Source organism: Odontesthes bonariensis, chromosome 7 (assembly GCF_027942865.1).
Source record: "Odontesthes bonariensis isolate fOdoBon6 chromosome 7, fOdoBon6.hap1, whole genome shotgun sequence".
Lineage (NCBI taxonomy): Eukaryota > Metazoa > Chordata > Actinopteri > Atheriniformes > Atherinopsidae > Odontesthes > Odontesthes bonariensis.
Window position 1 is genome coordinate 7,251,443 of NC_134512.1, and position 27,827 is coordinate 7,279,269.

Here is a 27,827-nt window from a genome sequence, read left to right on the forward strand (position 1 = left end):
AAGACAACTGTTTGTCACAGTAATTTTGATTCAATATTAATGGCATTAGGATAAGACGGATAAGAATTTTCTCGGCTAGTTGGCCGTAATAAGCTTAATAGTCCAGTATTTCTTTCTGTGTTGTGTGACCTACACCACATCCATGTTCATATCTGCTGGCTCTGCCCACAGATTTCCTCATAGCCAATAAACTTTAGAATAGTTCTTTTTCTTTTTTGTAATATTATGATATTACAAATATCACTTCCAGTGGTCACTGGAACAAATTGGCAGCACCTATTACGCTGAAGTTAAGAACATGTTTATTGCAAACTTACATGAACATTTATGTTATGTAAACATTTCTGTTACATAATGTAACTTATGTAACTCATGTGTTACATGAAACTTGTTCATTGTGAGCTATCTGAACTTTTGCCATAATAGTTCAGAGTTCCACCTTTCCTCTAAGGGCGTTAACCTTTTCCATTCAACGAACCTTGATTTTTTTTTTTGCTTTCTCTTTCTGGATCATTAAGGATGGGGGTCAGATTCTTCTTACTCAGGCATCTCCAAGGAGAGCTCAGGATTTTCTTTTTCTTCTTGGACTAGTTGGTGAAGAACAACTCAAAGGACCTCTGGACATTTCTCCTCTTCTGACCACTGTTGAGTCTGTAAAGGACAGATGCACAGATTATCTCTTAAAGAAGCCATCAAAGATGTAACCAAGTTTCAATACCTGCAGCAAAATGCAGAGGTCACCAGCTGACTTCATAAGCTACTCAGAAAGATGATATGGAGAAAATGGAGTATTCAGCAAAATTTAAAATTTTTAACATTACGACCAGGCAAGTTTCAGGTATAAAATCACTGCAGGGAAGCCCAAAATATTTTGTTGTTACTTTTAGTAATATTTCTGAATGTCCTGATATTTTTCAACATAAGTGAAAATCCCTGAAAATTGTATTGGACAATATTCTATCTTCTATTTACAATAAGACTGTATTTTCTTACAATTATGGTAGACGCTTTAAAGATATATTTAAAGATGTATTTTTGAGTTAATACCAAGCTCTCTATGAAAGCCAGCTCTGCATATCAAAGTGGAGCTCTATAGGACTAATTTATTACACCATGACCTTTTGTTCTCAATTGAACATTTCAGAGACCAATTTAAGAAGCATGGTGACATAATGACATTCCCTTTAAATAAGAATCCACTATATTTTTTTTTTCAAGGTCTAGATCCGCAGACCTGAAAAGGAAGTCTAAATCAGTAGGGTAAACAGAAATTTTATGAAATGCAGTAATTGACTTTAATCATTCCTTTCCTATAATTTAGTACTTTATGACCTATAATTACCTATCATTTCAATTACTGTGTGGAGAGCCTTCATTAGTCATAATGTGAAAGTAATGCAATTTTCATTAAAGACATAAATTTATTTTACAATTATCTCCTTTCAACAGTGCCTCTTTACTCGATGAATGTCAGAAAGGTCAAACTGTGACTATTCACCTCTGCCATCTTGTGGAAAAACAAGTAAAATAGAATACAGCAAATGGTTTGTTGCATGCCATGTGTGAAAAAAAACAAACACTCAAGACTTAAGTTATTTTTTAATGTGTGCCAGTGATGGATATTATTTGTGGCCTCTATCTTTCAACAGAAAGATTTGATCCATACCATTGGAGAGAGTGCTGCTCTGGGAGCAGCAGGATTTGTTATCTGGGGGGACTTAAACCTGACCTCCTCAAAGGTAGGTGTACTTTGCTCTCTGACTCTCTGTCATTTTGTAAAGAACATTCAGGCCTTGTGGTTTTTTTTGTACTGGAAAATATCCATCCATTTTTTATACCAACTTAATCCAATTTAGGGTCACGGGGGGCCTTTCCCAGCTGTCATTGGGCGAGAGGCAGGGTACACCCTTAACAGCTCTCCAGTTCATCACAGGGCCACACCAAGACAAACGAGACACACAACCATGCATGCTCACACTCACTCCTTGGGACAATTTAGAGTCACCAATTAACCTAACATGCATGTTTTTGGACGTTGGTAGAAAGCCCTACCTGGAACTCTCTTGTCAACCACCACACCACCGTGCAGCCCCACTGGAAGATATGTTTAATTTTAAACTTTTTAATTTCAGTTTTGCTTTTGGCTGACTCTACTGCAAATAAATAGTAGAAGTACAATGGAAAGTTGACACCATGTGGTTGCTGTGCATTGTAAAACTAGTGAGGCATATTCAAAGTGTTCATGTCTTTAACTGCCTTTAACAATCAGAACCATCAGATCCTCCAGGAGGGGTTGTGCATTTATTCATTTATTTATCTATTCATTAATTTATGCAATTCACATTCTGTTTTTGAGGAAACAAATCTTATCCTTTAACAATAACATTGAATGCTTAATGCATCAGTGAACAATCATTTTCACCAATATATCAAACATCATAATTTCACACTGTGTGAAAACGTCAATATCTTAGCAGGTGAAATCCACATTTACGGTCGGAAAAGAAACTTGCTGTGGATGAAGATGGGCATGTGTTCACCTTTATCTGGGATTGTAAATTTCAGATTCATGTCAATTTTCTATCCCCCTGTGTGATGAAATGGTCCGCACACTGGGTATAAGCTCCAAAAAATATACTTTATTTCATTTATAAATAAACGGCAACATTTCGATCCACCAGTGGGATCTTCCTCAGGCAATGAGAGCAGTAGTCTGGGGTGACTTATATCACATGACCTACAGGTAGGCTACCTGGCAAAGCAGGTGAGCGCACCCTAAGGTGACAAGTGGCATAACAAGCGCCTAGACGCGCTGGCATACTATTTAAAAGAAGACCAGTGATCATAGTCGGTCATCAAAGAAAACCAAAAAAAAACCAAAAGGAACAATCAATCACAATAATCAGAACAATAATCGATAAAAGATATTTGGTATGGTAGACACATAAAATACAGAATATTCACAATAGGGGCCTCAAGTCAAATTCCATATTGAGACCTTTGGGGGACAAAGTGTTTAACATGTAAATATAGAATGCTTCCCTTCTAAGCAGAAGGTTATCAATGTCTCCTCCACGTCTGGGGGTGGAGACTTGCTCAATGCCAATGTATTTTAATGTTGACAGGTTATGTTTAAAAGTGTTAAAGTGCACAGCAACTGGATTTTTTTGGTCATTTTTTGGTCATATGCTACTTCTGTGCTCCGCAATGCGAGTTTTAATGCAGCGTGTAGTTTTGCCTATATAGGCTTGGCCACAAGGGCACTTGATCATTTAAATAACGTTCTTGGTGTTGCATGAAATAACCCCTTTTATTTTGAGCACCGTCCCGGTGTGTGGATGGGTGTAGGTATTACACTTGTAGGTAAAATTGCATTGTGCACACTGTGCGCACCTGTAATTTCCTTGAGGGAGAGGTGAGAAAAAAGTTGGTGGTTTTTTGGGGGGTTGGTCAGCTCTTACGACCAAATTAGAGATGTTAGACGAGCGCCTACCGGCGAAACGCGGAGGCTGTCTAAATGACACGTCTTGTAATGTAGGGTCGGAACACAGAATTGGCCAATGTTTACGCACAATATTCTCAAACTCTCTGCTGAGTGGAGAATATTGTGAGACACAGGTCAGTCTTTTGTCTGTTTTGACTTGTTTTTTCCTACTCAGGCATTCTTCTTGGCCCGTGTTTTAAAAACGATCAGACGCAGATTGGATCCAAGATTCAGCGTAATCTCTTTCTCTGAAGCGCTGAGTCATTTGTGCGCTCCGGAGTGCATAGTCTTGGTCAGTGCTGCATATGCGGCGCACTCTGTTAAACTGGCTCGTAGGTAGGCTGCGTTTTAAGCTAGTTGGATGGTAGCTCTTTCCATGTAAGATTGTGTTTTTATCGGTGGGCTTTTTGTATAAATCAGTTTTTAAGACGTCACCATCTTTTGAGATTAAAATATCCAGGAAGTTTATTGCGTTATCATTAAAAGCACCCGTGAAACGGAGGTGTTCACTTTTGACGTTAAGATAATCTTGGAAGGCTGACAGTTCTGAGGATGTGCCCAACCACAAGACTAGAATGTCATCAATAAATCTTCGATACAGTAAGAGTTTGTGGAAAAAAGGGTTAACGTCAGGGTTGAAAACAAACATTTCTTCAAACAACCCAACAAATAAATTTGCATAGTTGGGTGCCATAGTGCTACCCATCGCCGTCCCTTTGACCTGTAAGAAAAAGTCATTTTTAAACATGAAAAAGTTTTTTGTTAAAACAATTTCAGTTAGTTCTTTTATGCAGTCAAAAGTAGGGGTCATACTAGAATGTTTGTCCCTCAAAAAGAAATCGACCGCTTCTATACCCCCATCGTGCGGTATGTTGGTATAGAGGGATTCCACATCGAAGGTCGCAAGCATAGTGTCTTAAGTAGGTAACTGTACATCTTTTAATGCCCTGATCATATCCATAGAGTCTTTGACAAATGAAGGGAGAGTCATGACATGAGGTCTTAAAAAAAAAAATCAATAAAAGTGGATATCTTCTCAGTGAGAGATCCAATTCCAGAAATAATCGGCCTCCCTGGAGGTTTTTCGCGCCTGTGACGCAGGAACTGACAACGTCCAAAACACCCCCCCACCAAGTTCAGAGGTAAATCTACTTTCATTCCACCTCGAAATAGGAATATCTCTATTGAGACTTTTTGCCGCCTTGTCCAGACAGACATGTCCAAAGTGTTCCAGAATAAATGTGACTACAAAGTACATGACAACTTAACTAAAGAAGAACAAAAGGCTTTGGATGAACTGAAAAGAGACAATGCAATTGTAGTCAAACCAGCAGATAAGGGTGGTGCTGTGGTGGTTATGGACGTTAAGGACTATGAAATGGAAATTAACCGCCAGTTGGATAATACACTGTTTTACAAAAAACTCAAATCCAACCCCACTGAAACTTTTAAAAAAGAGATACACGATGTTCTCCAGTGTCTCTTTGAAAGAGGAGAAATAAACAAACATGAATTGGACTTCATGAAAGTTGACCATCCTATCACTCCGGTCATTTACATGCTGCCCAAGATCCATAAGAACATTGAAAAACCTCCAGGGAGGCCGATTATTTCTGGAATTGGATCTTTCACTGAGAAGATATCCACTTTTATTAATTCTTTTTTAAGACCTCATGTCATGACTCTCCCTTCATTTGTCAAAGACTCTATGGATATGATCAGGGCATTAAAAGATGTACAGTTACCTACTGAAGACACTATGCTTGCGACCTTCGATGTGGAATCCCTCTATACCAACACACCGCACGATGGGGGTATAGAAGCGGTCGATTTCTTTTTGAGGGACAAACATTCTAGTATGACCCCTACTTTTGACTGCATAAAAGAACTAACTGAAATTGTTTTAACAAAAAACTTTTTCATGTTTAAAAATGACTTTTTCTTACAGGTCAAAGGGACGGCGATGGGTAGCACTATGGCACCCAACTATGCAAATTTATTTGTTGGGTTGTTTGAAGAAATGTTTGTTTTCAACCCTGACGTTAACCCTTTTTTCCACAAACTCTTACTGTATCGAAGATTTATTGATGACATTCTAGTCTTGTGGTTGGGCACATCCTCAGAACTGTCAGCCTTCCAAGATTATCTTAACGTCAAAAGTGAACACCTCCGTTTCACGGGTGCTTTTAATGATAACGCAATAAACTTCCTGGATATTTTAATCTCAAAAGATGGTGACGTCTTAAAAACTGATTTATACAAAAAGCCCACCGATAAAAACACAATCTTACATGGAAAGAGCTACCATCCAACTAGCTTAAAACGCAGCCTACCTACGAGCCAGTTTAACAGAGTGCGCCGCATATGCAGCACTGACCAAGACTATGCACTCCGGAGCGCACAAATGACTCAGCGCTTCAGAGAAAGAGATTACGCTGAATCTTGGATCCAATCTGCGTCTGATCGTTTTTAAAACACGGGCCAAGAAGAATGCCTGAGTAGGAAAAAACAAGTCAAAACAGACAAAAGACTGACCTGTGTCTCACAATATTCTCCACTCAGCAGAGAGTTTGAGAATATTGTGCGTAAACATTGGCCAATTCTGTGTTCCGACCCTACATTACAAGACGTGTCATTTAGACAGCCTCCGCGTTTCGCCTGTAGGCGCTCGTCTAACATCTCTAATTTGGTCGTAAGAGCTGACCAACCCCCCAAAAAACCACCACCTTTTTTCTCACCTCTCCCTCAAGGAAATTACAGGTGCGCACAGTGTGCACAATGCAATTTTACCTACAATACATACATACCTACACCCATCCACACACCGGGACGGTGCTCAAAATAAAAGGGGTTATTTCATGCAACACCAAGAACGTTATTTACATGATCAAGTGCCCTTGTGGCCTCGCCTATATAGGCAAAACTACACGCTGCATTAAAACTCGCATTGCGGAGCACAGAAGTAGCATACGCACTAATGACCAAAAAAATCCAGTTGCTGTGCACTTTAACACTTTTAAACATAACCTGTCAACATTAAAATACATTGGCATTGAGCAAGTCTCCACCCCCAGACGTGGAGGAGACATTGATAACCTTCTGCTTAGAAGGGAAGCATTCTATATTTACATGTTAAACACTTTGTCCCCCAAAGGTCTCAATATGGAATTTGACTTGAGGCCCCTATTGTGAATATTCTGTATTTTATGTGTCTTCCATACCAATTATCTTTTATCGATTATTGTTCTGATTATTGTGATTGATTGTTCCTTTTTTTTTTTTTTTTTTTCTTTGATGACCGACTGTGATCACTGGTCTTCTTTTAAATAGTATGCCAGCGCGTCTGGGCGCTTGTTATGCCACTTGTCACCTTAGGGTGCGCTCACCTGCTTTGCCAGGTAGCCTACCTGTAGGTCATGTGATATAAGTCACCCCAGACTACTGCTCTCATTGCCTGAGGAAGATCCCACTGGTGGATCGAAACGTTGCCGTTTATTTATAAATGAAATAAAGTATATTTTTTGGAGCTTATACCCAGTGTGCGGACCATTTCATCACACCGTCTGACACTTTTGTCCGGCACCTGGATAATTTTCTATCCCCCTGCCATGATAAGTCTGCACTTTTCAGATCAGGGCACCATAACAGTGATCAGAGTTTTTTATCCCCTGATACTGCTGAACACTTGTTCTCCAGCATCTAGATCACAGATACTGAGAAGCTCACCCAGTGTCGGGTGACTTTGCTTTATGTCCTTGTTTAATATAACCGTAAATCTTTGTCCTCGCCTGAGATCTGTAAGTTGGAACAGGTTATTTTTCCTATATTTTTTCTGCTTCCAACTTTCCTTCTATCCTTGCCCCTGTTGAGGAATTAGGACCCTATACCATGATGCATGTTTGACAGTAGGAATATTATCAACTAGGTGATGTGCAATGCCTCTATTCGTCCAAAAGTACAGTTTGAAATTATTTCCAAAAGTTAAATAGTAAAGTATTCTCTTGGTTTAACAATCATTCAGGCTCATTTTGGAATTGTCAAAGCTGGCTGTCATGTTTTTTTTCTGGTGAGAAATGGTTGCTTTCTTGTCCAGCAAGAGATCTGTTGCAAGTGTCATAACAATGGGTTTGAATATCTTAGAAATTTGCCAAACCTTCCCAAAAAAATACTTGAGGGAGGAAAAAATTACTTGAACCGATTACAAGCTGATGTTAAACCTTAAAAAATATGGGTAACGTAAAAGGCCTAGAAAACTATCTGCAGCATAAACTGTTCAATTCAATTCAGTTTTATTTATATAGCATCAAATTCCAACAAATGTCATCTCAAGTAACATAAATAATATAGTCCAATTGAAGCCAATTGGAATTCAATTCATTGTAATCATTATCAAATCAAATCCAAATAATTAATTTAAAAATGAATCCAACTCATTCATACATAGCCCATTCAAAAACAATTTTCTAGTTATGGAAACCACCGAAACTTCTCTTCAGTCTAATCTCCCGTCCTGAGCATGACCGAGGTGACTGTGGAGAGGAACAACGAACAGGAAGAAACCTCTGGCAGAACCAGACTCAGGAAGGGATGGCCATCCGCCTCAACCAGCTGGGGTTTGAGAAGACAGAAAAGGGGGGGGGGACCACTGTAAAACCATTCAAAGGATACCTGTTGAGACAGGAAAACACAAGTTATTGACCACAATAATGCCAAACTTACATAATATCATTTGAGAAATTAAACGGGGAAAAAGAGAGTAAAGTGAGGAAAGGTCTGACAGATGAGCTCCCCCAGCAGTCTAGGCCTATAGCAGCTTAACTATGGGATGTTTCAGGATCACCTGAGCCATCCCTAACTATAAGCTTTATCAAAAAGGAAAGTTTTAAGCCTAATCTTAAAGGTTGAAAAGGTGTCTGCTTCCCGGACATTTACTGGCAGCTTATTCCACAAGAGAGGGGCCTGATTACTGCCATACATCCCGATCTTTAAGATATGATGGAGCTTGGTCATTAAGAGCTTTATATGTGAGGAGAAGAATCTTAAATTCTATTCTGAATTTAACAGGGAGCCAATGAAGAGAAGCTAAAACTGGAGAATTATATGATATCCCCTGTTAGATCTCATCAGAACTCTGGCGGCAGCATTTTGGATCAGCTGAAGGCTTTTCAATGAATTCGTGGGACAGCCCGATGTTAAACTTGTTAAACAGCGAATGTGTTTGAAAGGAAGATGATGTAGAATTGAGATCCATAATGCATTTAGCAAGTGGCAGACATGTTGTTACTGATACAAATATTCACAGATAATGTTTTTTGCCATCTTGCAGCACATTTATGGAGCTCCCCAGTGGATGATACAACAGATAGTTTGTTAAAACCATTTTGAAAGTTGAGTGTGGAAACTGGAAAACAGCAATGAATATAGAAAAAAACTAGCAGGGAATGGAATGTTACATCCATGACCATCATACTGAGTGACTTTGATAGGCTAAAGCTTGCAACTTGAGGCTAGCTGTGACACAATCAAACTAGCTGTTAATGTCAGTTTAGAGATAAGCAAAAGATACAATATATTTTCTAAAGAGAAACTGATTTACTGATGTCAGTGTTATTTGTTATGCTTTCTTCTAAGAATGAATACTCTTATCACTTAAATGTGAACTATCACAAGAGCAACACTAGTGACTAAAAGTGATTAGAGAAAAGAAAAAAGTGGAAGCAATAAAAAGCTAAGAAGATTTTTTTTAATTTAAAGCACGGAAAAATAGAAGGATTGTTTGCAAAAAATCCCTTGTCTCTACATCTACTAAAATGAAAGCAAAGTCTTTCAGCTGTCTTGAAGTGACTAAATTCAAATAAATACCAGTTTTGATTGAAATGGCTGGCCCTCAAAAGTTTTACTGATTTGTGAATCAAGCAACTCCAAATGAAGCTATGAATATAAAGATTAGATGAAAATATAGATAGTCTCTTAAAGGAACTGTAACAAGATCATATAGTATAAAGACTGCTGGGTTCTTTCCACAGCATAACTGCACAATGGTGAAGTCCTTCCTGAGCCACCGCCTGGGTCAGTACATCATCAATGTGACAAGGGCTGCTGAGATCTGCAGCGACTTCCTGTGCCAGGGCAATGGCCGCTGCATTCGCCAGGACCCTTGTGCACGCCATTACCTCCATTTGAGTTCTGATAGCTACCAGATTCATCCCACTGGAGATGGGGACTTTACTGTTAATGGGTGGCATTCACAGCATGAACTCCAACTGCTGACTGAGAGGTTTCGCTGCCACTGCTATGAAGGCCACGAGGGAGACAACTGTGACAGCATAAACAAAGTGAGGGAGGATGATGAGCTGTGGACGAAGGATGAGGATGAACAAGAAAGAAGGAGGACAGAGTGGGAGGATGAGCAAGGTGAGCAATGGGAGAGCGAAAAGAGTGCTGCACTGCCAACTCGCTGCAGTTGCCACATGATATTGTTAATGATTCTGCTGAACTTAATACTTGTAAAGATGGTTATACTTGATGAGAGAGGGATTGAATTAAATTAAGTTTTGGACAGATGTTACCTTTCAACATAGTCGCTGTATGTTTTTATTCAAGACTCTTAACACAGATTTATGCTCCATCTGCATGAGAAATGTTGAAATATGTCAATAACATGAAATGTGCTGAGTCTTTCGAAATTCTTAAAACCAGGTTTACACTCATACTAATGGTCAAAAACCATTAGAACAAACTGGAGAAATACATTTTGGATTAGAAGTATATAAACACATTGCATTGCAAAAACAAAAGACGAACAACGGCCTCACACTGGAGGGGCTGAAACCAACCAGCAGCTGTTTAATGGAGGAATTATTAAAAAATGTAAACAATAATCAAAGATTTTCAGTGGCTTAGCTGATTAAAGTAACACCGCCCAAATAGTGCAACATCGTTTTTCCACAATTAAATGATAAGTCTCAAGCAATAACAAAATTGTTCACAAATTAACACAGCCGTTGAATAGCTAATTATTGCTTTTATACTTTTTATTTTAAACATGATTAATGAAACAGCTATACATTTCCTCTTTGTTCCAGTCTTTTTATTAAACTAAGCAAACAAGTGCTTGTAGTGCCTTCAAGTTAAGGTAACAAAGATCCTCTATTCAAACTCTTGTCAAAAACACAAATGTTTCCGAAACTGTTCTATTAAAATCCATTTATTGCTGAGTAAAAATGAAAACTTCAACATGAACTATAGTCCGTGTGAAAAATAAGCGAAACATTTTTATCTGACAGTTGCTGCACTGAAAGGTGGGAAATGTTTCTGGGGTTTTGACACATGTCAATAAGGCACATGTTGACAGAATAACTTTTGATTGATTAAAGCCGTTCGACCAGGTGGACTGTGTTGGATTCTCTCTCATTGGCCAGCAACTGCAGTAGCTCTTTCTGGAATCTTAAACTGCTTGTGGTAGATACTGTTCAATGACCTGTGGAATGTCACAATAAACAAAAGCGTCCATCATTCCTGAAAAATTGTGTTTTTTTTTTCTCTGGTCTTTGAAAGCTTTTAGGTAAAGTAAAATTACACACGTAGGAATGAGTTTAACATGAGGGGAACACATTGGAAACCTGACAGATTGAAAATAATTTTAGGGTAGGACAAATGCACCTGTCGCCAACATTGAGGGGAACACGCCCTCCTGGTTCCTACGCGAAGTGAAATAATTGCTTGTAATAGACAAGCAATTATTTCACTTGATATTTTTTGTGAAACACATTTTTGGGTATTGTTGCTTACATTATAACTTTAAAGAAAGCTTGTCAGGAAACCTTATTCAGTTGTTTCTGTTGTGATGTAAAGCATGAATGTGTATGTGCTTTTAATTTAACTGACTTCAAAATTAATTGCATTTGTATACTTTTTATGATTTTTTTTTTTTCATTTTTAGGCTTAGAAATTCTTGGTAGAGATTGTTATGTTAAAAAACATACATCAAAACAGAAAGTACAGAACAATAATTGTATGGCTTATTTTTCAGTGATTACACAAAAGCTAGTTTTGAGAAGTGAAATCAACAGATTAGGTTTAGTTTTGGATTTAATCTTGCATAGCTGACAAATGGCTACTATCTCCAACGCTGATGCACAGTACTGTAGATATAAATGAACACAGAACAGCATGTAGAAGATGGTACATACTGTATTTAACTCAGATGAACCTTGAGGTACTGTTTTAATCCAAAGTTCAATTTTGTCTAATTCTGAACACAAAGCTTTGTAAGACTACAAATTTTATCTTACCGCATTTAAGCAGTTTTAGTGACCTAAACCTTAACAGTTATAACAGAGAGGAAAAAGGTATTGGAAATAAATTAAACCATTTTATAATAGGGGGATATCGAATTTAGTATTTTAGTTTTGAGATCTAAAAGACAAAAGAGAAAAAGGCATGTTTCAATTTGAAATATTTTGGACTGGTGGATATGTGTTATCATCTCAAGATATGCCTTATACATCATGATTATTTCCACATTTGTCTTTTAATGTTAACTTTGGGAACTCTGCGAAATTCCATCCTTCCTTCCCTCCCTTTGATAGCAGTTGTCACGCACCTTGGTCCTTCTCCTCTTGAGGTGATGTGCATCTCAAACAAGACATCAACAAACAATGGTCAAAAAAGCCCAATGTAAGTTAGTAAGTAGGTGGCATCTTCTGGGTCGTTGACATGCAAAGCAGAAGCCAGTCCACTCTGAGCATGCTACAGATGTCTGAAGTCCTCACCTTGTTTCTGAGGGGTTGAGTTCAGCCACCATATGATGGAAATGAATTTCAGAGACATGCATTCACAATCTTATTCTTTCTCCTCTCAAAGACAATGAGCATAATTGAGGACTGATGTGTAGTTTGAAGGGTAAATTGGCGGGTTTGCTTTGTGACTCACCTGCATCTTCACCACAAAAGTCAAACCATTTCACAATCAGAGAGACCCAATGTATCGCAAAAATGGAAAGTAAGAACTGATCTTTTTTTGGAAATAGACAAGCTGTGTTAAGGAATCTTACTTGACTATCAAATTGGAAAACAGTCTTATTCTTTGATCTTTCTTCGTTAGAGTGAAAAAGATTCAGAGCTCCAAGCTGCCATCAGATGTAACATTAGACCACATTCAGGCCAGGTCATCCCAAGGAGTTTCTGGTCTTTAGTTATGTTATGTAGCATCTATCATAAGTTTCTCAGGCCAACTTTCTTTTTATTTTTATTTTTATTTTTTTTAACCCCTTGTCCTATCCAGCATTATGGCAGCAGAATTGTAATCTGAATACCGGTTATGCCAAACACATTTGCTATGCCAAGGGAATCTTTATGAATGTAAAACTCCCCTTGATGCCCATCAACTCATTTATTTATTTATTTTTGTTACAATACTTAACATGTGATAGTGCCAAACCGGACCGGGGGACAGAGTGTTGTAGATTTAACTTACAGACTAAGAATGACGAAGTGAGACGTTTTCTTCTGTTCAGACGTACTTTAGTTAATAACAAAGGAAAACAAACATACAGCGTGCGGGTTTTGCGAGTTACAACATTGCGGCTCAACAAACTCTGACGTAATCACGTCACGTTCACCTTTCTGCTCCCAGAACATCTTGGGTAGTGAAGTCCTTTCAATGTAACTACAAATGAATTAAATTCAGTCTCCTTTTAACCACATATTCATCGCATGAACTGGGTTTTTATCAATATTAATGTTAACCTATATTTCAACTTGTATGAACCTATTCATTCCTCTCAAACAATGTCTTTGCAACAAATAAATTCTCAACATCCTCCCCCCCCGATAAACCCTCAATTTATCTAAATTTCCAAAGGATATAACAGCTGGATTGGTCTCCGTAGAACAGTCCCTGAACTTGTGCGAACTGCACATGACCTCACAAGGCCACCATGACCTGGAAACAGTTCCTCAATTCTTCCCAGCCTCCAGCTCTGCCTCGGCGCGTTATCTTCACTGATGAGCGCAATGTCCCCCACTTTCAGCAGTGAAGGCTGCGGGGTGTCAGAGTGATGGGCTGACTTTAGATCCAGCAGATATTCTCTGCGCCATCTGTTCCAGAAGTTTGTCATAAGTCTTTGTCTGTAGCGCCACCTCCTAGTCATCTCCTCCTTGTTTGCTGTTGGATGGTTAGTATCAGCTGGAAATGGCTTAGGGGGTAAGCAAGTCAGTCTCTGTCCCACCAAGAAGTGAGCAGGTGTCAGCGGCTCTGGCTCATCCACATCATTGTGCACATAGGTAAGCGGCCTCGAGTTTATTATAGCTTCAGCTTCAGTCAGAATGGTGCACATCTCTTCAAAGTTGAGTTTAGCTCTGCCAAAGCACTTTTCTGAGAATAATTTTTACTGACCTTACAAGCCTTTCCCAGAATCCACCCCACCAGGCTGCTCTTTCAGCGATGAACCGCCAGGTGATGCCCTTCTCTGAGAAGAACTCTCGTAACTGTGGATCTTTGATGCTTTTCCAGAGCTCCTTCAGATCCTGATCAGCGCTCTTGAAAGTCTTGGCGTTGTCTGAGTAGACCACCTTGCATAATCCTCTTCTTGAAATGAATCTTTTCAAGGCTAGCAGAAAGTTCTCCGTGGACAGATCTGAGACCAGCTCCAAGTGCACTGCTCTGGTTACAGCGCAAGTGAACAGTGCGATGTAGGATTTTGTCACGGAGTTCTGTGCCTTCACGTAGAGTGGCCCTGCAAAGTCCACACACGTGATCTCGAACGGTGGCGACTCTGTTATTCTGTCCCTTGGCAGTGGTGCAGTGGTCTGTTGTCCAGCCTTTGCCTTGAATCTTTTACAAAGTGCACATCTTGACAACACTTTCTTGACTACTTGTCGTGCCGTCAAAATCCAATATTTCTCTCTGGTCTGCACTAAAGTATCTTGTACACCTGCGTGCATTATCTTCTCATGTTGATACTGCACCAGCATTTCTGTGTATCTGTGATCGTTGGGCAAAATCCATGAGTGCTTCTCTCTTTAAAAGAGATAAGAATGCTGGCGTCTTCCTCCCACACTGAGCTGCTCATCTTCATCCAGAAATGGTTGTAGCTCTCGGATTCTGGAGTCAGTGTTGGGGCATTTTCCTGCTTTCAGCAGATCAATCTCTGAATTGAAACTGGTTCTTTTTTTTTTTTTTTTTTTTACACCCCTTCTCCTGTCCAGCATTATGGCAGCATAATTGTAATCTGAATACTGTTTATGCTAAACACATTTGCTATGCCAAGGGAAGCTTTATAAATGTAAAGCTCCCCTTGATGCCCATCAACTCCTCATTTTTATTTATTTATTTTTGTTACAATATTTAACATGATGTGACAGTGTGATAGTGCCGAACCGGACCGGGGGACAGAGAGAGAGGGAGAGGAAAAAAGGAACAGAAACATGAAGAGACAAACATAAAAAACAATGAAAAATCAGACAACCAGCTGCTACACCTGTAAAAACAAAACCGAAGACAATTCACGGCTTTTGTGGGGAATCCAGCCTTAGAAGCACCAGGAGCACCTGTAAGCAGACAAGCAGAGAACAAACACACAAACAAACAAAAAACCACAAGCAGCAGCAATCTCATATAATACACAGGTGACCTTAAACCACAGGACAGCAAAACAACTGCTACTGGGCTAATGAATGTGTGTGTGCGTGTGTGCATGAACATGCAATACACATAGATGGTCCCACATAATAACCATGCTTAAATATCAGTGTATAGGGCCACAATCCCCACCCCCCCAGCAATCAGAAGCAGGCTGAGAGGGCCCCCAGGTCCCCAACAGCCCCCAAGGAGCACAAAACCCGGGAAGCCCACCATAGGGACAACCACGAATCCCCCCAGAAGACAGCAGAGGAAGCCCCCGGACAGAGCCCCCACAAGCATCGGGCAGAGCCCCCCCCGGTGGGGCTGTCACTCGAAGCACTTTCTTCAGTTTACTGTACTTCTCCAGACTGAAAATAGGTTTTAAGAAGTTCACATCTTGATTAACAAACTGTACAGCAATCTGGTATATGGATCTGAGTTCAGATTTTACCTCATTTTCTTGAACATTTTCCTGAGTGCTGTCCAACTGATCAGGTGACATCAGAAAACAAGGTCCATTCCACCACAGTGTGCTCTGCTTCAGGTCCTGCACAGTTAGGCCTCTGGTGGGAAGGTCAGCTGGATTCATTTTACCTTTGCAGTGAGACCATGACTGTGGGTCGGTTAGAGTCTGGATTTCTGTCACTCTATTTGCTACAAACTGTTTCCACTTGTGAGTAGAACTGCAAATCCAGTGTAGCACTATCATTGAGTCTGTCCATAGTCTCAGCTGTGTCTTGTCCAGCTGCAGCGCTTTCATGAGGGTTCTCCCCAGCCTGGCTGCTATTTCAGCTCCCATCAACTCCAGACGTGGCAGTGTCATCCTTTTGAGTGGAGCCACTCTGGACTTGGATGCAACCAGGCTTATGGTCACTTCTCCATCCTTTGTTTCTCCCTGGAGATAAGCAACTGCACTGTAAGCCCGTTCACTTGAGTCACAGAATATATGTAGCCTTAAGTCTTGACCGTCCTGCTGCTGCATGTGTGTTTTGTACCACCGTGGGATTGTCAGCTGATGCAGTTGAGGAAGCTCTGAACACCACTGTAGCTTTGTTCTTTGTCAAATCAGGCGGCAGTTCCTCGTCCCACTTGAGCCCTCTTTCCCACATCTCTTGGAACAAGCACTTTATCCTGATGGTGAAGGGAGTCAAGAATCCTAGAGGATCAAAAATGCGAGCAGAAGACTGCAGAACACTTCATTTTGTGTTTTCTCTTTCTTTCAGAATGTCAAGCAGCCCTCTGAGGTTGAACACAAAATCATCAGTGACTGGTCTCCACACCAAGCCCAAAACCTTCAGCACGGACCCGTGTGTCTCTGGCTGTGCAGTGCAATCCATCGAGCTCTCCTGCCATTTTTCTTTGAGCTCAAGAGAGTTCGTCATTCATTTACATAGTTCCATGCCTGCAGCAGACATAATGTTCTTGGCTGTTGTTGTCACTGTATATGCGTCTGTCACCTCACTTGCACTTGAAATGAAGTCATCCACATAAAGCGAGGAACTGATGATTTCTACCACTTGTGGGTGTTCTTGCTCGTATTGCCTCAGATGTTTCCGTATGGTGGCTGCGAGTAAGAATGGGCTCGATCAGAATCAGAATCAGAATCAGCTTTATTGGCCAGGTTTGACTAAAAAAATTAGAAATGCAGAACAGTAAGAGTTGAATTGATTATAAATATAAATAAATAGAAACTATGGGTGGGAATGCTATTCATGGGTGTTCAACACAGTGACTGCTTGGGGGAAGAAGCTGTCTTTGTGTCGTCTGGTTTTGGCAAGCAGTGCCCTGTATCGTCTGCCAGAGGGGAGGAGATTGAACAGTTTGTGACCAGGATGTGAGGGGTCTGCAGAGATTTTTACTGCCCTTTTCCTGGCCCTGGACCGGTACAGGTCCTGTACGGAAGGAAGGTCAGTTCCAATAATCCTCTCTGCAGCCCTAATTGTCCGTTGCAGTTTGGCCCTGTCTCGTTTGGTGGCTGACCCAAACCAGACAGTGATGGAGGTGCAGATGACAGACTGGATGATCGCCGAGTAGAAAGTGGTCAGCAGCTCCTTAGGCAGATTAAACTTCCTTAGCTGTCTCAGGAAGTATAACCTCTGCTGGGCCTTTTTCTGGATAGTGACAATGTGGGGAGACCATTTTAGGTCCTGTGAGATGGTTGATCCCAGGAACCTAAAGGAATCCACATTGGACACTGTGTCGTTCTGAATGGTGAGTGGGTGGGGAGAGGACACACCCCTGTGGGGCGCCTGTACTGATAGACCGGGTCTTTGATGAGGTACTCCCCAGTCTGACATGCTGCTGCCTGTCTGACAGGAAGCTGATGATCCACTGACAGGTAGAGGCAGGCACTGATAACTGAGTGAACTTCTGGTGTAGGAGTTCAGGCATGATGGTGTTGAACGCCGAGCTGAAGTCCACAAACAGGATCCTGGCGTACGTCCCTTGGGAGTCAAGATGTTGCAGGATGAATTGCAGTCCCATGTTGACGGCATCATCCGCCGACCTGTTTGCCCTGTAGGCAAACTGCAGAGGGTCCAGCATGGGTCCTGTTATGTCCTTCAGATGGCACAGCATCAGTCTTTCAAAGGATTTCATGACCACATACGTCAGGGCGACAGGCCTGTAGTCATTCAAACCTGAGATGGAGGATTTTTTGGGGACTGGGATGATGGTGGAGCTTTTGAAGCAAGAAGGCACTTCACATAGTTTCAGGGACCAGTTGAAGATCTGCGTGAAGATTGGCGCCAGCTGTTCAGCACAGAGGCGCAGACAAGAGGGTGATACGCCATCAGGTCCTGGAGCCTTCTTGATCTTTTGTTTCTGAAAGAGACTGCACACATCCTTCTCACAAATCGTCAATGCAGGTGGGGGGAGGGGGTTGGGTGTTGAGGGGAAACCCATTGTACGTGATGAGTGTGATAATGGGTGCTTTTCAAACCTGCAGTAAAAGTCGTTCAGGTCATCAGCCAGTCTGGGATTATCATCAGGGTGGGGGGATGGTTTCTTGTAGTTGGTAACCTGTTGCAGACCTTTCCAAACTGATGCAGGATCATTTGAAGCTAAATTATTTTTTAGCTTCTCACTGTAGGATCTTTTGGCTACATTTATTTCCTTAGACAGTTTGTTCCTGGCCTGCTTATACAGATCCCGGTCCCCACTCCTGTAGGCCTCCTCTTTGGCTTGGCGTAGCTTCCTAAGATTAGGAGTGAACCAAGGTTTGCTCTTATTGTAAGTGCAGAAGGTCTTGGATTGCACACAGATGTCCTCGCAAAAACTGATATATGATGTTACAGTGTCAGTGAGGTCATTGAGGTCTGTAGCTGCGGCTACAAAAACACTCCAGTTGGTGCAGTCAAAGCAAGCCTGCAGCTCCAGCTTGGATTCCGTTGTCCAGTTCTTAACAGTCTTTACCCCGGGTTTAGAAGTTTTCAGTTTCTGCTTATAGGTTGGGATGAGGTGAAGCAGACAGTGGTCTGAGAGTCCTAGAGCTGCCCGTGAAACGGCGTGGTAGGCATCTTTTAAAACGGTGTAACGGTGGTCCAAAGTGTTTTTGTCCCTGGTGGGAATCTTGATATGCTGTCTGTATTTAGGGAGTTCCTTACTGAGATTGGCGCTGTTAAAATCCCCAACAATTGGTTTTTCTCAATGTCTGTTATCCGATCAGCCAGTTGTTGTAACGCGTCTACTACGCAAGCTTGTGGCGGGATGTATACACCGACCATAACAAACGACGAGAATTCTCGCGGAGAATAGAAGGGCTTGCAGTTTATGAAGAGAGTCTCTAAGTGTGGGCTGCATGTTTTTCCCAAGCACTGTGATATCTGTGCACCAACCTTCGTTTAAATAGAAGCATATTCCTCCACCTTTCGTTTTCCCTGCTAATCCTGTATTCCGATCTGAACGGATGAGTTGAAATCCATGCAGTTGGAGTGCGTTGTCCGGGATTCTATTGCTGAGCCATGTCTCAGTGAAACACAGGGCAACAGATCTCCGTAAGTCCGAGTTGGTTTGGTTTAGAAGCAGCAGCTCATCCATCTTATTTGCTAGAGACTGCACGTTTGCCAGATGAATTGCTGGGAGCGAGGTGCGTAGTCCCCGCTTCCTTAATTTCCCTAGCACGCCAGCTCTCTTCCCCTGCTTGCGTCTCCGACAGATTCGGTGGAGAACCTCCAATCAGTATTTCGGAAAAAGTTGTTGGGTCGGAAAAAAAAGGAGAAAAAGTTCCAAAAGAGCTTGGCCTGATGCTTAGCAGTTCTTCCCTTGTAAAAGTTACTGATAAATTATCGCAGAAAACGTGATTAACACACAAAAACAGACAAAGTACAAGAGAGCGAAGCCATTTGCGGCGCCATGGCAACAAGAACTATGAAGCTCCAAACACCACTCTTGTCATTCTGAGCATGCGCATTTTCTCATCTTTCTCCTCTGTCGATGGGTCTTCGAACCACATAAATCTTACAGCATCCCGGTCTTGTTCTGAGAGTGAAATCTGCAGAAATGCTTTCTTGATGTCTGCCATGTGTTAGATTCGGTTCTTTTAGTTGGAAGCTCAAGAACGGACCGGAGTAATTCAAGTGAAAATTAAGTCTTTATTGATGGCAACAAGTGAAGTATCTCAGCGCTGGTCTCGGTATGACAGAACTCTCGCAGGAATCCGTCAGACAGAGCCCCTCATTTCCGGTTACATTTTGTATTTGCATGTCTCATTGTTTCACACGGTGGATCCCTTATTGAGCAAATGTGATTGGATATGAGTAGGCTCTTCGTCATAAGCCAAATAATGTCTCTGAGTAACCCAAATAATGTGTGTGTGTGCTTTTTGCACCTGGATCTCAGGGTTCCCTGTTCTGTCTGGGTCAGTCTCAGTTAAGGTCATGTCTCGTGTCTTTCCTGGAAAAGTACTGAGACCATTTCATTTATAATGTCTATGAAATAAGCCAATTTTTACAATCCCCCTTTTGAAGTGATTTTATCATTTCAACTAATTCAGTCAAATAACTGAGGTAGGAATGTAATCTTCTGTATTGTGTCACATCTGTATTAGCAGTAGCAAGTCTTTAGCAGTCACCCCCCAAACTGCAAGAGCCACTTGCCTTTTGAGATGTAGCACAACCAGATAGGAGATTTCTGTCATCCCCCTTTTTGAAGTGACTTCATGTGTTCTTATATAAGCTTATGTGTAAGCTGTTCTTCTTTGCAATTAAAGCAGCAAGCAAGTCTTCATTGCACAGGCATGTGGAAATAGTAAAAATAATTCTAATGCTTTGGCTACACTTTCAAATTAGGACTATTCCATCATTTTACTCGGAACAGAAACTCTTTCCGACAGGGTTACAACCTTCATAAGTCACTGATTATAACTCTGCAAATAAGCACATTTAGAAAACAATTCTGATGCGTTAGCAAAAAACCTTCTATATCAGGAGTATTGATCAAGATTCTAGAAATAGAGACTATTTTCTAGTAAGTTTAAAACCTTCCTTACTCAACTGATAATAATTCCGCAAATGAGCACATTTCTTAATAGATTATATGTAGAAAATAATATTTCGCTATATGTATTGTGTGTATGTGGCCCTGAACCCATCCTCTGTGTGGAATCTTTGTTCATAATGGCCTAAAACTCTATGTGGTTCACAAGGTCTTGCTCCCCCATAAGTACCATAACAACACACACCATTGATTAATTAAAAATGATCACATAATTTCTAAACTAATGACACTCAAACATTGCATAAGGCAATTAACATTACCAGCAGGCTCATCCACCATTCGCAGCGAATAGGAGCGAAAACCCGATGGCTGAACCGGGAAAAATTCTCCTATGGCCCCAGTTCCACTTGGCGACCGACCAACTTTGGCTGCTTCACGCTGGTTTGTTTGAGAAAGTCAGGGGTGGGGATTCCCAAAGACGTAGCGGGGAGTGTGCTTCGGCTGTGTTTTCCGCACTGGAAACTAGTTCCCAAACCGACATGAGCAAACAAAGCCTTCCGTGTAGATTTACACATTCATTTGCACTCGATGTGAAAGTACACTACTCACACAGTAATTAGAAGGTAAATCAAGTAAATTAATTCACGTTGGGCGAAATATTTCGATTGGCGACACTGGCGACGCTAGCATGTATGTATTACGCGCAACCAAGCAGTGGTCAGTGCTGTGAGATTCGGACAATGCCTGGGTCGCCAGGAAAACGCTCCCACACACTTATTTATGTCTCAGGAATGCGGGGATACACTTAATTTGGCCTGGGGGTGGCATATCCCTTTAATGAGAAATCCAGTACCATCACCTTATTTTGCTGTGAAAAAATTTCAAATCATTTAGAGAACACATCAACACAGAGGCAACACAGAGACAACATCAACACAGTTGGTATAATCCTTGTTTTTAGGACAATACGAGAATTCTCACCAAGTTGCTGTCCAGCATTCATGAGAACTTCTGTATTATCCACTTATTGTTCTCTGGAAAAATCGTCAGACAGTTTTGGGATCATGACAACACACAAACAACACTCAACACCAGACACCACAGGTTAGGACAACAGATGACAACAGATGACAAACATATATTGCATTTCTGGGTTTGCTCAAGCAAACCTCATATTTTCATTGGGGCCAAAGTTAAAAAACAGTGGTCTTCATATTCTGAGTTTGATTCCATGTCGTCCTCTTCCAGAGCAATTGTCTCACCTAATTGTTGAATTGATTAATAAAAGGGCAGTGCAGGTAACTTATTATCAATAACCGTAGTGATGCATTTTACACAGAGCTGTCGAATACACGGTATGCGGCAACAACCACACAAGGTAAAATGCAAAAGAGGACAAAAACACACACACAATTTTTGGGAAAATTTGAGAAGTTTTAGTAAACCATGATTAATTGTTAATTAATTGTTCATTAATTGCCGAATGCAGTTTCTCCTCCTGTGTTGTTCTTTGCTGCAGGACAGAAATGTTTGTGGTTAGATCTCATCTTGGGAGCGGCACAGCATCAAGAAAGCAGACATTTCTTTTCAATGACTAACTGATTAACTCGTTTAGGATAAATATTGTCTGTCCTCTCTTAATTCAGGTCAGAGCGTTAAAAATAAAATTTCAGCATAATCTGCTTTATTCTTACTGGTTAGTTAGTAATAATGTTGTTTAATTCTTACCAGTGGCTGTGTTTTTTGATGCTGAGTCGTCCACAGACAGTTCAGGATCAGCATTAAGTTTTTTCCGGTTCTAATTGAATCAGAAACACCTCATGTGGTACCAATGGTGTGACATCAGAGCTGTTTCTAACATCACATGATACCATAACATGATTCTATACAGATATTAAAACATAGGTTCATTTTATTTCTTTATTTATCCTAATTCAGCTTTTATTTTTTTTTATCTTTGAGGTGAGCGTTGTGGCCCTGTGCTCCTGATTTTCCTTCCAGTATGTGTGGCGTGTGTGTGTGTGTGTGTGTGGCTTTATATGTGAGTTTGCTGAACGCTCTTTGTTCCACATTTTCTTGGATGAGAAGTGCCATATAAATAACGTCTGATTGATTGATCGATTTAGTGCACTAGATTAAAAACTTTCTGGTCATCTGTAATGGAACGTCTTCCGATGAACCAAAACACCTAATTAACACTGTTCTCACAGAACGTGTTAATACTCATACTCATACTGTCCTAAACATTTCATTCATCCCATTCATATCCTTTTTCTTTCAACCACAGGCAATGACTGAGCACAGTTCGAATTTCAATCACGCCACCTATTGGCGTCCTCCTCCTCCTCCCTCAGGTAACCCTTGTCCCCCAAGCCGTTAGTACCCCCTTTGGGATCTCCCCAGCCCCTACTCACCATAGCCATCGCTTGGCAACCGAACCTTGTTTCCCACATTCACACAAGTCCTCATACTGTCCCAAAAAAGGCTACGGACAGGGTATTTTCTCCCCGTCCAGGCCTCATGTGGGACAACCTGAAAACATTCATATATAGGTCATATATTATATATCATATAAAATATTAGGTTAAATAATGCATAATAGAATGCATAATAGGGATATGGTTTCAGCCAAAGTTAAGTCTGTGTCTGCATAGATTTTGTTTTGGCTTTCTAAGCTGCCCTGTGCTCACTGTTTTTAAATGCGCCATAAAAACAAACCTTGACTTGTCTTGTTATGGCTCAGTCTTTGCTGCAGCTGTCCTTCTGTTATTCTCCTAATGGCCTAATTTATTTAAATCTCTTTGCTTCTTTGTTAAGAGAGCATATTAATTGTTTCTTAAATCTGCTGCAGTTAAATAGTTAAATGATTTAGTTAAATAGTCAAATGGTTTAGTTTGAATCTAAATATTGGTGATAACTATTGACTATTGAATTGGTGAAAAGAGGCAGAGGAAATTTAGAGCAGCTAAAATTTTAAAGTCAAGTTAATATCTCCTAATAACAATAAAGGCTTTATTGTTTACAATAAAGGTTCGGGCATATCCCGAACGGCCCTCCCGCGATTTGGGCCCTCCGGGCCCTCCGAGGGCCGTAAATAAAATATACATTTATATATTATATTTTTTATTGACTGCAACGGTAAAAAAATAACACGTCGGGGCCCATTGGATGTTTCTCCTGAGGCACAGAGCGCTAGTCCAATGAGAATGCCTAATGTTGTCAAAGGCCCGCCCCTCCCTACAGGCCCACTTGACCCAAGTCATCATCATCATCATTATAACCCCAAGTTTAGCTGACTTGGCTATATTCGGCTAAAGCTCTGGTGGATAAAGAGGACGCGAAATGGAGAAACAAAAGAGTGGCCATGACAAGCGTAAGGAAAAGAGAAAACAAAAACTAAAAGACGACGCAGTAAAATGCGCTAAAATCACTGACATGTTTAAAAGCACAAGCTCGAGCTCAGGTTCGGTTAGTGGGGCCGTGGGAGATGCGGAACCTGGCTGCTCGACCTCAGGTTGGGGCAGTGGGGCCGCCGGTACATCAACGAGCGCACAGGTGGTGGAGAATGAACAGGAGGAGGAGGCGGAGGAGATGGTTGTTCCAGCTGGGGAACCAGAGGAGGAGATGGTTGTTCCAGCTGGGGAACCAGAGGAGGAGGAGATGGAGATAGGAGACGTGACCCAGCAGGGAGAGATTGAGGTTAGAATTCATCTCAACACACCCGCTAGCTAGCCAATGCAGTGTAGCTATTGGGCGCTTCGGCGTTTCGTTTCCCATTGCCTGAAAGTTTGAAACCGAGACCAAGTTGTCATCCTGACTTCAGCAAATCAGTCACAAACATACCCATTTGCTATATTTTCATGCATTCTCTTGTAATGTTGCGCAAGCATATATAAATCTTCCATTTTTTCTTGAGCTGTCACAAGGTCAATGTGTGTTTAAATTCTGCTAGTGCCCTCTAGAACTACCCTAGCTAGCTAGGAAGATTAGCTATTCACCGCTTCGGCGTTTTCCCCATGTGTTGCCTGAAACTAAAACTGAAGTTGTCGTCCCCACTCTCTCAAATCAGTAAAAAATACCCATTTGATTTATTTTCATACACTTTTCTTGTATTGTTGCACCCGCATAGAAATCTTCCATTTCTCTTGACCAGGCTGTCAGCTGTCACAAGGACGACCTGTGCTGTAATTGCTAGTGCGTGTTAGTTATGGCATCCCCCCTTTCACTTTCTCAAATCCAACACATTTATTGGGGCCTGCCATAGCATTGCATAGGAGAGCACTGCATAGCATTGCTTCGCAATGCTATGCAGTGCCTCCATGCAAATGCATGGCAAGGCACCTATTACTATTCCGTTGGCAAAAGTCTATGGGATTTAACATTGAAAACGTGTCTCTTTATTTATATATTATATATATTTATATATATATTTATTCTTCCGTCCACATTAATGCGGGCCCTATGGGCCCGCACATCCCAACAATATATATATCAAAACGACCGGCTCGATGAGTTTTCGCGGGCTATACTTTTATTGAAGATTGGAGTTACCATGGCGACGTAATAAGCAAAAAACAGCCCCCCAAAGCCCCCCTAGGAATAAACAGGGGGATGACCTGGAAAAATCCTAAAAAACCCTAAATTTTGAGCAGTTACTGTGTCATCATGCATTAACCTAGAAACACCATTCAAATGTCAGTTTCTAGATACGTCCGTGCTGTGTTCAGAAGTGAAGACGCCATGTCGATTTCCCTAGGTAATTGATCTGTTCTGCACATATCTATTAACCATCTTTCCTTACACTAGCTGTAAATAACTGCATTTTATCTCTAAATACTGCATGCTATACAATCTGCACGCGTTACACTTGATAAGATGCCAAACTGCATTTCATTAATACATGTGCAATGACAATGAAGTGCTCTACTTTAGTAATAAATAAGCAAAGTAAGACTTTTACATCACATTTTATTTTTCTTTGCACACCCTTGCTTGTGTGTGTGCGCCAGTACTTCCGGTGAAAACTTCCAGGTGATTTGACAGCTAGCGCGTCAGGTTAGGGCCAGTGGCCGTAAACAAAGGTTAACTTATAGCCGAGAAGAAAGATGATAATATAACGTAGCTAAAAAGACTAGCTTTCTTCAGTAGCCTAATGCTTACCGATTTAGCAAGCCTAGCAGCCTCGTTGCTAATGCTAGCCGCCGTAATGTTACCAACCATACCCGACATCAAGGAGTTGGCTGAGCAGGGGCAAGATTATGGGGCTGGCAGACTTAACTTCATAATGGGTGAGTGCAGGTTTCATTCACTTGTTTTCATTCTTTCACAGGATTGATTCACTTCATTGGTTTATCCGATTGCTGGCCGCCGAGCCATTATGTGTCTGGGTTTGTGTGGGTTACTGATCATGGTTGTTAGCTCGATAGTCAGGTTGTGTGATGTGTGTGTGAGTGTGTATTTTTTCTATGGGTACATGCCATTGACTGTATGAGCGGTCTGTGCTCGTTTTTTTTATTTTTATTTAATTAGATTGGAGATACTAATTAATACTGAGGGGGGGCTGGTCCCGGGGAAAATTGCCAGGGCCAATTTTTTTCCCCAGTCCGACCCTGCCGCTCTGTACTTCTGTCACTGCAACCTCGCACAAATTGTAATCCTGTTAAGTAACCCCCATTCTCACTGAATGTAACTGTAATCTGAGTACATCGTTTTTGCTTGTACTGTAACGGATTACAGTTACTTTTATTTTGTATCCTTTTACCGTAACGCCGTTACATGTAATCCGTTACTCCCCAACCCTGGCTACGGATTTCCCACAGCATGCCTCCAAGCGACCCAAAGTTTTGGCCAAAATCTGAAAAATTTGAATTTTTAGAGCACAACTGCCATTTCATTAGAGTGTGGGAAGAGCAAAAGTTCTGACCTCAGATTCATTTTCGAATCGCCCTCACGCCTACAAATATCGCTCCACTGCCATTATGTACTGTAATAATATAGGCACACATGTTGGGATTCATAAAATGTTGTCATATTTCATCTAGGGCTGACCGTTTGCTCTCAGAGCCCCTCAGAGCAAAGTGATGTCGGGGCTCAAAGACCTCAAATCCCCATTTTAATTCATCCAATTCTCAGAATCTCATCAGCTCCTGAAGCCCTCCTTTCTCTCATCCGTGCTTTCACTGTGAATGTTTTACAGATCTGAAACGCGGGAATATTGAAGTCCAAAGGCGTCCCTCGCTCATTCTGCGAGAATTTTTTCCGTACCTCTAACGGTTTCCGAATGGGAAGCATCTGTTCGTACAGGTTTTCTTGGCTCTGAGAAGCCTGAGTCTCATATAATTACTGTAGCCGCAGCTGTGGCACCTTAACTGTCAGTTAAATGTTACCATAGAAACAAGACTATTAGTGGCCCAGCCAGTCCTTTGAAGTTTCAACAGCACAATTAACCACTTTAAAGGGACAGTTCACCGCTTTAAAGGGACAGTTCGCCGCTTTAAAGGGTAAGTTCACCGTTTTAAAGGGACAGTTCGCCGCTTTAAGGGACAGTTCGCCGCTTTAAAGGGACAGTTCACCGCTTTAAAGGGACAGTTCGCCTCTTTAAAGGGTAAGTTCACCGTTTTAAAGGGACAGTTCGCCGCTTTAAGGGACAGTTCGCCGCTTTAAAGGGACAGTTCGCCGCTTTAAAGGTACAGAACGCCTCTTTAAAGGGACAGTTCGCCGCTTTAAATTTAAACGGCTTTGATGCTGTTTAGGCTTGAATGCTTCTTCTTTAGGCCTTGCGAACCATTCCTGAGCAGCCGTGATTGGTTGAGCGATACGCACACTTTGGCAGGCCCCTTCTAAATTTCTTCAGAAATTTTCTAGTTATTTCTACTCTACTGCTTGTCGTGTCTTGTTGTGCAACTATGATTTTAGACAGAATGTATTTTGTATTCTTTTCCTTCTGTAATGGCATGCCACGTCATTATCAAGACATCTCGTACTATCTTAAGTCTTTGCATGGTAGAGGGATAGGCAAGAAGCCGACTAGCCGTGGTGTGCTACTGTTTGGGAATCGCTGATAGCTACGCCACAGACCTGGATTGTGAGCTACGCGCTCACTCCAATTTATTGCATGACCTGCTGTAAAAACATGGTAGATTAACTTTGTTGTTGGCAATGTGTATCTGATATTTTAATAGTGTCTTTATGAGTTGAATTTTCCTGTGGTGGTCACGGCGGATAGGCTATCCTACCATGCAAACACGTTTTGTTCTGGTGGAAAGCATTAAAGCAATGGATG

At 41.2% G+C, this 27,827-nt stretch overlaps 1 protein-coding gene across 1 annotated transcript in view; it reads left to right on the forward strand.

Annotated features, from left to right (window-relative positions):
• hyal4 (hyaluronidase 4) overlaps window positions 1-10,035 on the forward strand; it is a 48,590-nt gene extending 38,555 nt beyond the window's left edge. The window contains exons 3-4 of the mRNA XM_075470860.1: window positions 1,650-1,739; window positions 9,511-10,035. Of these exons, the coding sequence (XP_075326975.1) occupies window positions 1,650-1,739; window positions 9,511-10,035 (615 nt within the window). The remainder of the gene's footprint in view (window positions 1-1,649; window positions 1,740-9,510) is intronic.
• The last annotated feature ends 17,792 nt before the right edge of the window (window positions 10,036-27,827 follow it).